Source organism: Ixodes scapularis, unplaced genomic scaffold (genome assembly GCF_016920785.2).
Source record: "Ixodes scapularis isolate PalLabHiFi unplaced genomic scaffold, ASM1692078v2 PGA_scaffold1__304_contigs__length_218370807, whole genome shotgun sequence".
Lineage (NCBI taxonomy): Eukaryota > Metazoa > Arthropoda > Arachnida > Ixodida > Ixodidae > Ixodes > Ixodes scapularis.
In genome coordinates, this window is record NW_024609846.1 from 54,641,621 (window position 1) to 54,656,136 (window position 14,516).

Consider the following 14,516-nt stretch of genomic DNA (forward strand, 5'->3'; position numbering starts at 1 on the left):
TACTAGAACCGTGCAGTACAGCCAAAGCTACAGGGGAGAGAGTGTATCCCAACCTGTTCAAAAGGAGGGAAAGGAGGAACAGGAGAGAAAGGTTGGGAACCCCAGCCTATCACTGCTGTTCCTTTTTCCCTTCTCATGAAAAGGTTGGTACACACTCTCTCCCCTGTAGCTTTGGCTATACTGCACCGTTTTAGTGAGACGGAATATAGGGCAGGGTTTTGTATGGAAACAGATTATGCCACACTATTAACGTGAAACATTCTTTGTCTAGTTAGGTGGGTGTTAAGATATCGATGAAACCCAAAAGTGAAGCAGAGATGAACAAGTAGCCGCGAAGCTTGATGCTGATTGGCTGATGGGGGAGGCCGCATGACCAAAAAAATAAACAAACGGGAGTGAAAAAAAAAAAAAGAAACCCGACTTACGTTAGTATTTTTATTCCAGGAACTGCTATCAAGTTCATATGCCACGTGTTATCTGATGAAGAGCGCCGTGAGAGTAGGCGCCGGGCTCGGTAACGTTGCGGGACGATACCGAAACGTTTCCTGTGTAACACAACTGCCCAGCAATAGACCGATCTCACTAAGCGTTCGGCGCATGCGTGACGCCGCCATAACTTTAGGTTGCAGGAGACAGGTGGCTGTGCATGTAAGGGCTCGTGCCATCCCATGCTCTGCGCGTGCAGAGCTCCCCCCCCCCCCCCCCCCCCCCAGCGAGATTTTCGCGCGCGCACAAAAACTAAAGTTTCTTCGATGCACTGCGGCAGCGGTGGCGTAGTCAAACCGGCTGGTGAGATCAGTCTATTTGCTATACTCTTTGTCTCTGTGACGCAGCGCACGCTTCCCTTCAGCACTACCCGGATACAAAGCCTTTGTGCTGAATTCTCTGGGCCACCGAAAGAGGGGAAGCCAGCTTTCCTGCCCTTTCCGGTCCTCCTCGTTCGCATGCTCTTTCTACACCACCCGTTTTTTCTGTTTTTCTCCTTCTTGCCCTTCCCAACCCTCTCTGCTCTGCACGCTTTTTCGGACCACCTGCTTCTGCTCCTCCCATTCCTGCATGCTGTGTCCATAGCTCAGTCAGCAGCACACTCGACCTCCACATCGGTGACCGGTGTTCAATCCCTGGCACCAGTTGCCATTTTTTTTACGTGAAACGTCTTTCATTTTGGTCAGTGGGGGTCACTTGCTAAAACCGCATGTAATGAAAACGTGTAACGCTAATATCGCTTATATCTTTGCAACCATACTACCAGCGCGTCTTATTTTGGTACCATTGTGTAGAGGAAAGAAGCCATTCCTCGATCTTGCGTGTGCCTTGAGCGCAAATGGTGCCGTTGTCATGTCACGCACGATGCAACTTAAGCTAAATTTAGCCTTGTGCGCTGCATTCACAGAGGCGTAGCTCAACAGTACATTTGTCGATCCGGGCAGGACTGGTCCCGTTTGAGAAAAATTATATTATAGCAGGTACAATTCATCTAACTCAAACTTTGACCACGTCGGAACGTGTCCGTCTTCATAGGGAGCGAATAGGAAGCGAGCAAGATTGCACGATTAGACCGCACTAGCCGTAATGTAAGTTAAGCATGTAAGCTTTGTAATACGTGAATAAATGTAAGTTGTGTATTTGGTTACGTCATTTCTGTACCCTAGTGCCCATAAACCCTCCGCGGCACGCACAAGACGTTTTGCGTACCCCACTGCGGCTGGGTCCCCGATACGGCCGACCAATTTTTTCAAGATTGTTTAGCGGTTACAGGCTGACAGACCTACTACACATTTTATGCTTGCGCGGCTCCTGAGCTTGGTTGGCCCCATAAATCTACCACTTTAAAACGTGATTCTCTGGTGGCGTGCAGTGACTCTCGAGTCTACCCTTCCTAGAATACCCTAGAATACCTCTTCCGTTTAGAGGTGCTGACGTCTGGCCGACCTGTTCTGAGATGTTCCTTTTTTGGAGTGTGCCTGAGCAAGCTTGCTAGAAAGCCTCACTGACACGACTGTCTGTTGCAAAGTACAGTCGAATCTCGATAATTCAAACTCGATGGTGGCCGAAAATTTTTTTGAATAAAGCAAAGTTTGAATTATTAGGAGTTTCCTTCCATAGAGACGTATAGGATGGGACCTGCACGTCAGTTTCAATTATCCAGAAGTTTGAATTAAGAGAGTTTGAATTCATGAAAGCCGACTGTAATGGGATGTTTATCTAGTCAGTGACAGCACAAAAACATTCTGGCGTGTGGCTGTCCTCAATAACCTCACTACTGCTAAGCACACAATGATATCACTCAACAGAAACATCAGGAACTAATAGCCATATTCAATAACTCTAAAATAATCTCCAGTTCCTGTGGAAATCATTCATCATTTGAGAGCTATTGAATGTGGCTTTTTTTAATTAAGTAGTACAATCTTGAGAAAATATTTGCCCAAGTACACCTGAAAAAAGTGAAAGCCGTTTACAACTCCCTGTAATGCCGAATTGGAGCGCAGCTCTTGAGGAGGAGGGAAGAGTACTGAGGGGAGGGTAGACCCCTCCTCCTCCTCCTCCTCCCCTCATTCTTTAATATGCTGACCTCGGGGGGAGGGGGTCACGTGACCTCGGGGAGGGGGGCCACGTGACCTCGGGGAGGGGGGCCACGTGACCCCGGGGTCATGTGGGGTCACCCTGGGGTCACGTGACCTTGGGGTGACCTGGGAGTCACGTGACCTTAGGAGGGGTCACGTGCCCTTGGGGTGACCTTGGAAGGGGTCACGTGACCTTGGGGTGACCTTGGTTACGCCGACGGCGACGCCGCTCAAGCTGGAAACGGGCGCCTAAGAGCTGCGCTCTAAAACAAGTTTAGCATCTTTTGACAGCTTCAGACTGAGAAGCACGTTGACAAGAAACAATAATAAACTCTTTCTGATACCTTTAAATGGCATGGATGGATAATTGTGATTTTAGGTGGGGTAGGCTCGTGCAAAACGGATGATGAAAGATTTATGGCAACACCCACCTCATTGGTAAACTCAACGTAAGCAATGCCTTTGGAGTGCCCGTTGCGGTATGTGACAATCCGGATCTGCTTCAGGTCTCCGTACTGAAATAAAAGCGCAAACGGGTAAGAGAAATTTGTGCGCTACTCGTTGAAACACCTGGATGCCTGAAACCTCGGGTGCACTCAAAGGCACGCACCTTTCCAAAGATCTCTTCCAGCCCTTTCTCGTCCATGGAGAAGGGAATGCCCCTGACAAACAGCTTGTTCTTTTCCAAGCCAGTCTGGAACTGTAAAACAGAACAGAAATCAGACTCCATCTCGAGTTTTCTGTAAGCATTATGATGGACAAAGCGCACAACAAACATAACTCAGCTTTGTTGATGAAGGAATGTTGAAAGTAGACAAAAAATGCACGGTTGATTCCCACTCATGTCATTATCATTACCTCCCCTTTTTGGTAAGGTTACAAAACAAAATAATTTCAGACGGAAAAAGAAATGCCACGATCCAAGAGCTAGTTTGAAAACGGGAGTGAAAAACTAATGGCAGACAAATTAATGGTAGCTGACTAAAGATAAAGTTTACTACTTAGATATCTAACATGTCATGTTTGTAGTGAAATGGCCTCCTCTTGGTACTGCCTTTTGGCTTCAAGCGGCATAACGTGTTTAGCCGGGACGTCGGACGCGGGAGGGTTCGAGCAAGAAACGGGGGCACGTAACAAGGCGTCCAAAAACCTCCTCCCCTGGCGGGCGTTATCAACCAAAACAACTAGGTTCCCTGATATGTGGGGAGGAAGGGGGGGGGGGGGTAAATATGGTATAACCGCAAAGACGCAAAACCACAAGTTTTGCTGTCAAGCAGCTGGAGAGGTATGAGTGCCCTACCTTGAACTGGGTCCTTTCGTTGCACCTGGAGACGAACACGGGACGTCCAGCCACGGGCGTACGGTCCTTTGCCAGGGCTGCGTCGACGTCCCTCTGCGAGCCAAAGGACAATGTCCAGGAGGAGTCGGTTCGCCCCAAAAAAGTCGCCCCTCTGCCATACTAGCATGACAATGACAGTGGTGACACAGAATATGCCGTGTTAGTGTGGAGAAACTGTGTAAACCTGCGTAAACTGGACGGCACGAAGCGGCCCTGTGTCGTGCAAGCTGCGAGCACTCCGTAGATGTCTCACTTTTGGGTGCCATCCTCCGAGGTTGCGGTGTGAATGCAACCTTCTCAGAGCCCGTTGGAGTGCGGGAAACAGAAGACGGAGCGTGCGGAAAATGGAACAATTCAATCGCGGCAGCATCAAGCAGAGCCCGGCACCAGATTGCGGCGAAAGAGGACCAAACACTCCTAACTACCTCAACCTGTTTCGGCAAAGGAGTCTGCTTTTTTTCCTTTCCGCTTTTCTGTCGCTCTCTCTTTTGCACTCTTTCTCGGTGGAAGCCCTAAGCGAGCTCGCTTCCCGGAGCAGAGTGCCACTGTATGTCTGAACACGTGACAATTTAATCTCCGCCGGAAGGAACACGAAAGCACTCGAGCAAGAGGTTTGGCTGCCAGTTCGGCTGGCAGTCGGCCTGTCGACTTCCGTTGCTGGCGCCTAACTGGACACGGTTAGGTGCCAGCCATATAACACATTCTGCGTTAAAAGGGAGGCCTTAGAGGTGTGGCTCTGCATACCTGGTCTGCAAACACCAGGTAGCCAAAGCCCTTGGAGCGGCCCTTGTAGTCCCTTACGAGGCGCAGCTCCTCAATGGTGCCCACCTGTGCAGATGCAGAAACCGCTTCAACCAATCGGTAGTGCAACTACCGTCAAATCTCGTTAATTCAAACTCTCCTAATTCAAACTAACATGTTGGTCCCATCCTATGCGTCTCTATGGGAGAAGACTCTCAGTAATTCAAACTTTGCTTTATTCAAACAGACTTTCGGTCCCCCTCGAGTACTAATTAATGAGATTCGACTGTATAAAAACAGCCAAGGCTAGCATAAAACCATTAACTTCAAACACAATTGTTTAAAGTCAAAGAGAAAAATAAGGGGCCGAATGGAGTTAATTTGGAACAAAAAAAGCTAGATGAAAAAGAAAGTAAAACTCTAATGGCATGTAACCAAGCTGTCCTGTGTCACAATAGAACATCACCATAGTAAAGGTAGCTTTTCTGGAAAACATCCATTATATTAGTACATCATATGCCTAGGCTACACCAGCAGTGAAGCAAAGCTGAAGCACACAAGTTTGCCTCACTATATTCTTATCGTAAGTATGTACAGTCGCCGTCCGATTTTTTGGATGCTGATAATTCAGACTTGTTCAATATTTCGGACCTAAAAGGAGGAACCCTGACATACCCGATAGAAATAGTGCGTATTCACGACCAATGTTTCGGACAGCTTGAAGTCCGAAAGTTAGATCTTTTCGGACAAAATCGTCGCAAGCGATCAGCGGGAAACACCACCGAGAAGCGGCCATTTTGGATTCTATGTTGGCTTGGTCTGGCAGTGCTACTTGAGTACTGCTAAGTCCTACTGCTAGGTGATGCTGTTTGGCTTTTCTTTTTCTCTAGCTGCCCGTCATTACCATCATCACTGTTGTTTCCATTTTGCTTTGTTCATTCGCCATTGCAGTCGTGGACTTGCGCCTGTCATCTCAATCTAGTCTCGGTGAATCGTGTTTTTGGACTACGCTGGCTTGGACGTCATTGCCCCATCTGTTCTTCCGCTGCCGCGATCTGTTGCTAAGAAGCGCAGAAAGTACTTGACCATAACACTAGAAAAGAAGGTAGTGATTCTCAAGCTTACGGAAAGTTGCCAAACGCAAATGGAGGCATAACCCAAAAAAAGGCGCGCAGGCGTAACCTGAAGCAAGGGACTATTTACGGCTTTTTAAAGCCCGCTTAGACGTAATAAAGGCAAGTTTTTTAATCTGCTGATTTTTCGGACTGCTCTATTATTCGGATGTTTTTTCAGTCCTTGCAAAGTCCGAAAAATCGGTCGGCGACGGTACATATACCAACCTTTATTATAGAGAGGTTTCTTCTGTACTTCACCATTATAGCCTGAATTAAAAAATTAAATCACGCTTAAATAAGCAAGTACTGTATGTTCCCGATTAACAGCTGTGGCCGGCAATATTTAACACGGAACACGACCTACCTCTTTGAAGATCTCTGTCAGCTGATCATCCTGGACATCGTACGCCAGATTGCTCAGGAAAACTGTCCGGATGTCCCTCAGGGGATCTGGCTCCACCGTCTCTCCGTGCACGGCCCCTTCTTTCTCTTCCCCTGGGTTGAACAAGGCTGCTGATAGCTTACCTCTTTCTACAACAGTTCCGACGTTGGGTCGATCATGCTACGAGGCAGAGTTGCAGCTGTGTCCTCGTCTGAGCACACTGAGTTATGTTAATAATTCTTTCCTGTTTTCATTTTTACTTGTGAAGGAGCAGGCTAAATTCTTTATTTTCTGCATTTATTTTATTGTTGGGTATTTACTAACAAAGATACTGTGTACGACATAATATAAATGTGCAAACAGGCTCCTGAAGCATCAAAAAACAAAAATAGGTATTCTCAGCAGAAAGCCAATAGATGACTGCCACAAAATGTGAAAATGGTAGCTAAAGAAGTATGGAAGGAAAGACAATAGGTAAAAATGTGTGAAAAAGAAAAAGAAGTGTTAAGTGAAGAAGAAATGTTTTTAATCGACTGCAAATCTAATCAAATAATTTTAAATATTAATTTTAATATTTATTGTGAACTCAGCATGGATTCTTTAATAGACCACAGCTGGAATCCTTTTTCAGCAAATATAGCTATGAAAGAGAAGTTGCATTGCATGAAACACATAACATGTGGGCATTGAAATAAAAAGGCCATGATAAGATGAGCAGGGAAAAACTTAATGACTGCCATATTTATTTTAATACTAGTACTGGTTGACATTTCATTTCTTAGCACTGTTCACTAAAAGTAAAGATCGAGCCACAATTGCGAGCCCAACTGAGCCAACTGATGTGTTCCGACCAGTCATCCAATCCTCCGAGCACACGAATGAAAGGCGGTCAGCTTGCTGCACGACTGCACTGATGCCAAGTGGTAAGTAAGCTTGCACTTGAGAAATGGAAGAATTCTGGAAAAATTATTTATACCTTTGGAATATTAGCACAACTCGAATACCTCAATCAGTAAAAGCGTGCTGCAAAATGAATCGAGTAGCAAACACTACCAGCAAATTAACGGAACTTCTGAATGTTAACACAACCCTACAAGTAAGCAAGTAACTGAAAATCGGCGTAACTAATAAAAGAGATCCACCAAGTGTCTTCGCACGACTGCTTTTTGCACCTGCATCAAGATTCTGCTCATTGATTCTGCTTTTTTTTTTTTTTTTTATAGCAATGTGCATAATGTTTTAATTAAGATGCCAGCCAGGGCACACAGTATAGTGTTTCAATTTCATGAGTTTTCTGCACCATTCACAGGTCTGTAATCGCGGCAATTTACTACCGGAGCAGATTCTACCACTGAGCATAAAAGTTACCAACAGCATTCTGCTTGCTGCACATATTAACAGCTACAGTCTAGTTCAGCAAGCATCCAAAATATCCTTGTTTAATAAAACAACCGTTAATAACAAACAACTCTGACGGCACAGTAAAGAGTTGGGTTCCAGTACCCTTAGATTTCTTGGAAGGTGGTCCGTCGGTGCCTCCTTCCGTATCGTTTGAGTTGGGCAAAGTGGGGACCTTGAATCCATCCGAGTCTGTCTTGTGCTCTTCTCCCTTTTGGATAAAAGTAAAACATTGAAAGCTGAGAAAAGCTAGGTAACCCAGTGAAGAAACTGCTTCTGCTCTCAAGCTTCTCAAGGGATTTTTCTTTCATAGAAACTATTGTGGCCAACACTGAGTTAGCAGGCATAAAGAATGAAGTGCTGTACTAATAGCGCTGTGTGGTATGCTAAAAAGTCATCCGTGAGAGATGTGAAGACAGTGGGTAACAAAAAAGTGACTGCGAAAGAAACAATCTTTAAAACAGCATTGATCAGGCCCATTGTAAGGGTCACGTCCAAAGAGGTCGTGCTGGAAGGTTATTTAACTCTTACAAGTCTCCTCGATTTGGTTACTCTTTACCCAATGTCCCAAATGTCTTTTGGGCTCCCGAGAATTGCCAAATACTTCTATGCTTCTGCAGCCTCTGTCTTGCAATAAATGCCTTACGTGTGTTCTGCTCAACAGCACAAAGATAATGAACTTGAATTGGGGCAAACCGAATGCCGTCGATACGGCCACCAAATTCAAAGCGTGCTCCCTTCACCTGGGCTGTGGGTGCCTTCCTCTTGAACACCTTGGGCTTGTGGGACGCCTGATCTCCCTCGTGCGCCTCTTGCGCCTTCTGGTCCTGACGCAGCTTTTCTGCCTTGCGCTCGGCCTTCTTCTCTGCTTTGCGCTCTGCCTTCTTTTCTGCCCGCGTGCTCTTCAATTGCTCCTGTTGCTCAGCCTCCTTCTGAGCCTCCTTCTGAGCCACCTGGGAAGAGGAAGCGACAGACCACTTGCATATTGAGTGAGCACATGCTCGCGTGCTTGCCTGTCTGTCTTATACACTGGCATGCATGAATTCTACCATAATCTTTCAAAGCAGTTGGTAAAGTCGTCTGCTAAAGCACACATGGAAGCTTGGCTGAGCAGTTCAAGTGGCAGAAAATATTATATATATATATAGTTCGTCGACTTTCTCGTTTTAACCAAAAAACACAGACAAACAGGCACCGGTGTCAGAAGCACAAAATCGGATAAAACCGAGAAAAACCAATAAAGATCCATTGTTCTTAAAAATACACATTCAGTTAAAGCCGAAAACCACCAATAAACGTCTGTTGGTGTTCGAAATCAAAACGGGTTCAAACTGAAAGACGTCGACATCTCTCAATTTTCGCTCCAGCTAAAACCATTCTTGTTGAAACTGTCCCCTCTTAGACAAGAATTACTAGCATTTAGGAGGCACCAGCTAAACAAACCAACCATACAAATGTAAGGAGAACGAGTAAGACGCATTCAACCGCTGGACTACCAACTGCATTTAATGAAACACTTCATCTTCATCGACAGGCTAGGATCAATCAAAACCTAGCTCGCCTCACTTCTTTTTTAGAGCGCAGCTCTTAGGGGCCCGTTCCCGACTTGAGCGGCGTCGGTATAACCAAGGTCACCCCAAGGTCACATGACCCCTCCCCCAGGGTCACGTGACACCCAAAAGTCACGTGACCCCCCCCCAAAGTCACGTGACCACCCCCCAGGGTCACGTGACCCCCCCCCGCCGAAGTCACGTGACCTGCCCGATGACGTCATTGTCACTGATGACGTCACCGGCATCCGCAACGTCATCATCCCTGATGATGACGTTGCGCAACGTCATCATCCCTGATGACGTCATCAGTGACGTCACTGATGACCTCACCGGCATCCGCATCGTCATCATCACTGATGACGTCATCAGTGAAGTCACTGATGACGTCACCGGCATCCGCATCGTCATCATCACGGATGACGTCATCACTGACGTCACTGAAGACGTCACCGACATCTGCACCGTCATCATCGCTGATGACGTCATCGAAGTCCGCATCGTCATCGTCACTGATGACGTCATCAGTGATGTCACTGATGACGTCATCGGCATCGTCATGTGACCCCCCCAGGTCACTTCACCCCCCCCCCCCCCCCCCCCCCCCAGTACCCTTCCCTCCTCATCCTCAAGAGCTGCGCTCTAATTCGGTCTTACAGGGAGTTGTAAACGGCTTTCACTTTTAGAGCGCAGCTCTTAGGCGCCCGTTTCCGGCTTGAGCAACGTCGCCATCGCCGTAACCAAGGTCACCCCAAGGTCACGTGACCCCTTCCAAGGTCACCCCAAGGTCACGCGACCCCCACATGACCTCCCAAGGTCACGTGACCCCCTCCCCGAGGTCACGTGACCCCCCCTCCAACCCACCGAGGTCAGGTGACCCTCCCGGAGCATATTAAAGAATGAGGGGAGGAGGAGAAGGAGGTGTCTACCCTCCCCTGAGTACCCTTCCCTCCTCCTCCTCAAGAGCTGCACTCCGATTCGGCGTTACCGGGAGTTGTAAAGGGCTTTCACTTTTTTTTTCCTCATTTTTAAACTAGGGCGTCCTGCTGGTCTGTCTACTTGGGGGCGGTACCTCCACCTTGCAAGAACATACTCTCCTCTCTGGTTAAAGTCACAGGCGGTGAACTAACACACATATCCCCTTTCTCTTCGATGTTTAAAGCTTCTAACACCTCACTTGCAAACCGGTTTCGATGGTGCCCCATGATGTTAACTTTGTCTAAGTTTGCCTTGCACTTGCAGTCACGGCAATGTACGGCTAAGTGACCTGCTGCCATCAAATTCTTTAAACTATTGACATGTTCCCAAGTCCTATCGTTTATACACTGCCCGGTTTGTCCAATGTAACAGCGGCCGCATGTCAGGGGTATGTGGTATATAACCTCCTTGTCGCTTTGGGCATGAACGGTCCTGTGAGTGGTACCACACCCCTTGATGTTGCTGGTTTGGCCCTGATTGACCTTGCGGCACAACGAATAGGCCTTATTTGGCGCCAAACACAGCACTTTTACCTCGTGCCGATACTCGAAGAGATGACAACTCCTGCTCTGAAACTGGCTGCATCTTCCATATGCACTGCTCAGCTGCCACTAGCATATCCAGTTTTAAGTTTCTGATGACTGTACGCAGAAGTGCATAGCATCGAAGTGACAAAACAAAACAGATGTGAAACTAACCAGTGGTGCATCCCACATCACCCAGTATATGCATTACAGCCACTGTATGCAAGCATAGTCATTTCTACTTGCCCCCATTCCTACCAGCTAAAGTTCCATTCTGCCAGCATTTCATATTATAGTCTGTGTTTCCTCAACAGTCTACCTCAGTTAGGTACTATAAAATTCACAGGCTAAACTGAAACCATGAATTTAAACTGGTGTTTAACTCTTTGCCAAACTGTCAATCAGGTTATCGGCACACAAAGCAGTCCATTAATGATGAATTAGAAGTACTGACATCGCAGAGGAAAGCTTTGTCACAACGATCACCAATCTTTTCTGTCGTCCCACATAAAATGCGCAGAAACACAAACTTACTTTCTCTCTCTTTTCTAAGACCCTCCGAATGTGGGCATCATACTTCTCTGTGGCCACATCCAAAGTTTCCAATGTGCCTGCAATGTGGAAAACCAGGCAAAAATAAAATGTTTTTAATTATTGTACAGGATTTACAACAATAGCAAGAATGTTGCTACAGCTATATAAATGTACAGTGTGCAGCACAGTTGGTCAGAATGCGTGAGTGCTGTCATGAAGCAACAAGTGTGATGAACATACTCATGCACAGCTTCAACTTGCTTGTCATGACAATTTCACAAGGCTTTGCCATTTTGAACATTACAGGCCCTCTAACACAATCCAAGACAGAAAACGCAAGGGGCTGTAGACCACGTCACCGCTTACCCAAAGAAAGACCGGTACTCCGGCGTTTTCTTTATACAGTAACCCCTCGTTATAACGAAGTCAACAAGACAGCAAAATTTTTTTATATAAACAGCAATTCCAAAGAAGCGATAGAGCCAAGAAACAGTGCCAGCAGCCTTGAAGGTGGACGGGAACACTGCCGGAACACTCTGACCATATATTTAATCAGACAAACCTTGGTTATGAACATCTCACGGCAGCTTTACTGAGTAAAAAAATAATTAAATGGAGTTTGCCAATTATTCTATACGGGCATCTGTTCTCCTCGAACTGTTCCAGGGATCACAAGAACACTGTCACGATAGAGCCTGCAGTGATAAAGTCTGGAGGAGATGATACCGAAGGAATCATCTCCTCCAGGCTCTATCACTCTCTTGACCTGATTTTGACAGGAGTTGAGCAGATTTGTTGCGAGCACCGTGAGTAGCGTTGCAACAATAACGCTGCTCCCTGCCCGCGTCCTTGCGTCGGCGCATCAGCATCGGAAGCGGTGCTCTTGCCAGCTTTGCGTGCTCTGCCCTTTGTCACATTTTTACTTTGTTTTCCCAGTTTGCTGTTTGCCTCGGTGGAGAAGAGGGGGAAACGCAAGTGGCTCTGTGAGCCTCTATGTAGGCTTGCATGCTTTTGGCACTGCGGCCTTCGTAATAAGTGTGGTCGGCTGCCGATACACTTAAAATATTCCGGTTAAAAATGTGTGCATTTCGGTCGGGACAACGTTGAACTTCGATAAAAGCGATAATTAGAAAAAAGCGATTTTCTTATAACGAGGAATTACCGTATTTCCCGATTTGACTGAAAATTTGTTGAACACACAAACAAACATTTTTGAAATAGGAACCCAAATATTTTGCCAAAATAATTGTTTTCCACTAAGTTATAAAATTTACAATTTTGGTCCTCACCGTGCTTCTCAAAGTAAAAGTCTCCTCCACTAGCAGCAAAGAAAAACTTACGCCAGGGGAAGGCAGGGTTCACTTTTTGGACTGTAGACTTTGTTCCCAAATAATTGCAAGCAGTTTCATGGAGTCAAATGAATGCTATGAAAGCTCGCTTCAGTCCATTCAGTCCAGCACTTGTGCAGTAGTACGAAGCAAATGCTTGGCATAGTTTATTTTTAGACTGCCCACTGGGCTTGCAAGCCTGCCTTCCGCTGTCGTCATGCCACTGAAAATGGGTTTATTTGAATGTTGGTTTTGGCATAATTTTCATTTGCCGATTTCACAATAACTATTCTTTACTCTTTACATCGGCCTTTACTCTCTCTGTCCGGAAAGAGTAAAAAGGCCAATGATTTCGAAAATATAGTAATTTGGGGTAGCTAAAAAAATTGCCAAAGTACCCAAGTACCCCTTTCAGTGAGAAAGGGGGAGAAAGCGCATAGGAGCAAAGAAAGTGCGCACCCTCCTCCCTCTCAAAGTTGAGAAGCATGTCCCCCAGGGTCTCTGGCCAATCCACAGCAGCATACATTCCCCGCATCAGCGTCTTCCTCAAGTGCTTGTCGTCGCCAAACGCCCTGCACACATGTCAGTCCTGCTAGCTTCACTTTCGTCGCTTTCGGAATGCTCGAGATACAGTCAAACCCTTTTCTAACGAACCCGAATACGGTGAATTATTGGCTATATCGAACACCCAAATATTTAGAATGAAATTGCTTGTTGTAAAAAAATACCTTTATATCAAACAACCCACTGCCTTTATCAAACTGAGAAAAACAAGGACATCGGAAACACGCAAAACACCGATACCATATAAAAGGAAAATGAAAAATATGCGAGTGCCCCTGTCTCCTTTAAAAGAGAAAAAAACCCCGTAAAGTTAAAGCATCCCAAACAGCAAACAAAAAGAGTGACTTCAGAGAGTGCAGAGAAACACACAAAAAACAAAGAAAAAAAAAAGAGCAAAACTGAAGAGTAAAGGTCATGACACGCTGTTGGGAGCAGTCTCCAGGTCTCCACTCGAAGTTGTTTTTTCTCTCCTAGCTAAGTAAGTGCTCTCCGATTGCGAATTTTCAGAAACCACATCAACTAACTTCCTAACCACCACTTGTCCTGTTTTGTTGCTTAACTCTCTTTTTCGTATGACCCTTGCATGCTAATCTGGTTCGTGCAGGAAATGGCAACAGTCATTGTTGTTCTTTGACAAGTTGGAAAGGATTCTTTGGTGCAAAGTACAGATTTTTGCACTTATCAAACTTCTGCCTGCGATCATGGAGCATTTGCGGCTGGATAGGAGGCAGCGTCCGCATGCAACCAATAATCCTCGCTGCGGCTCGGCTGCTCTGCGCGGCTTTTTTTCGTCTCTGTACGGTCCCGCTGGTTTTGTTTAGAGTCTAGCTTCACGGGAGCAAAATCACATTCCTTTCAAGGATACGATTGCCATACTACAGATCGTGGATCTAAGCCCAGGCAAAAGGGCTTTGCAATCAGCTAAAATGGCAAAAGGATTTTCTTTCCGTGCACACCAGGATACTCCGATTGTGTAAACGTCCTCACAAAATAAAGAGTTAGAATGCCACTTTTGAATGCAAAAGCATTAACTGTCCCATGGAGTGAGCCGACCTCATCAGCCGCGCCAAACGGCACCTAAATTCTCCTGTCCCAAAGGAGCGAAGTGATGAATTATACTCTCATTGGCTGGCGCACATCATCAAGGAATGAGGCTCCCATTGGCTCTCAAGCGGCGTGGTGCCAAAAGCTTTGTATGCCCTCAAATTAAGAAAAACGAGCACTGTCGAGAATGGTTATAACGAAGGAGGTTATAACGAACTAGCGGCTACAGCGAAGCAATAACGATTTCCCATTCCCCTTTGCACTTCGTTATAACCAAAGTCAGTTACTATAACAAAATAGCAGATATAGCGAAGTGATTTCTGATTCCCGTTGACTTCACTATAACCGGTCTCGACAGTACTCACAACAATTAAGAAAAAAGAGTACTCACAACTAAGAAATTTTACAGAACCAATATTTTTTAATAACTCCTTATATGGTAGTCTGTTTTA

The 14,516-nt window shown here is 46.0% G+C and overlaps 1 protein-coding gene across 1 annotated transcript in view; it reads right to left on the reverse strand.

Annotated features, from left to right (window-relative positions):
- Positions 1–14,516, reverse strand: part of LOC8032608 (squamous cell carcinoma antigen recognized by T-cells 3) — a 37,905-nt gene that overhangs the window by 3,232 nt on the left and 20,157 nt on the right. The window contains exons 13-21 of the mRNA XM_029970253.3: positions 12,916–13,028; positions 11,129–11,205; positions 8,286–8,495; positions 7,648–7,753; positions 6,127–6,257; positions 4,651–4,734; positions 3,868–3,960; positions 3,178–3,267; positions 2,999–3,082 (exon numbers count right to left, since the gene is read on the reverse strand). Coding sequence (XP_029826113.3) covers positions 2,999–3,082; positions 3,178–3,267; positions 3,868–3,960; positions 4,651–4,734; positions 6,127–6,257; positions 7,648–7,753; positions 8,286–8,495; positions 11,129–11,205; positions 12,916–13,028 — 988 coding nt within the window. The remainder of the gene's footprint in view (positions 1–2,998; positions 3,083–3,177; positions 3,268–3,867; positions 3,961–4,650; positions 4,735–6,126; positions 6,258–7,647; positions 7,754–8,285; positions 8,496–11,128; positions 11,206–12,915; positions 13,029–14,516) is intronic.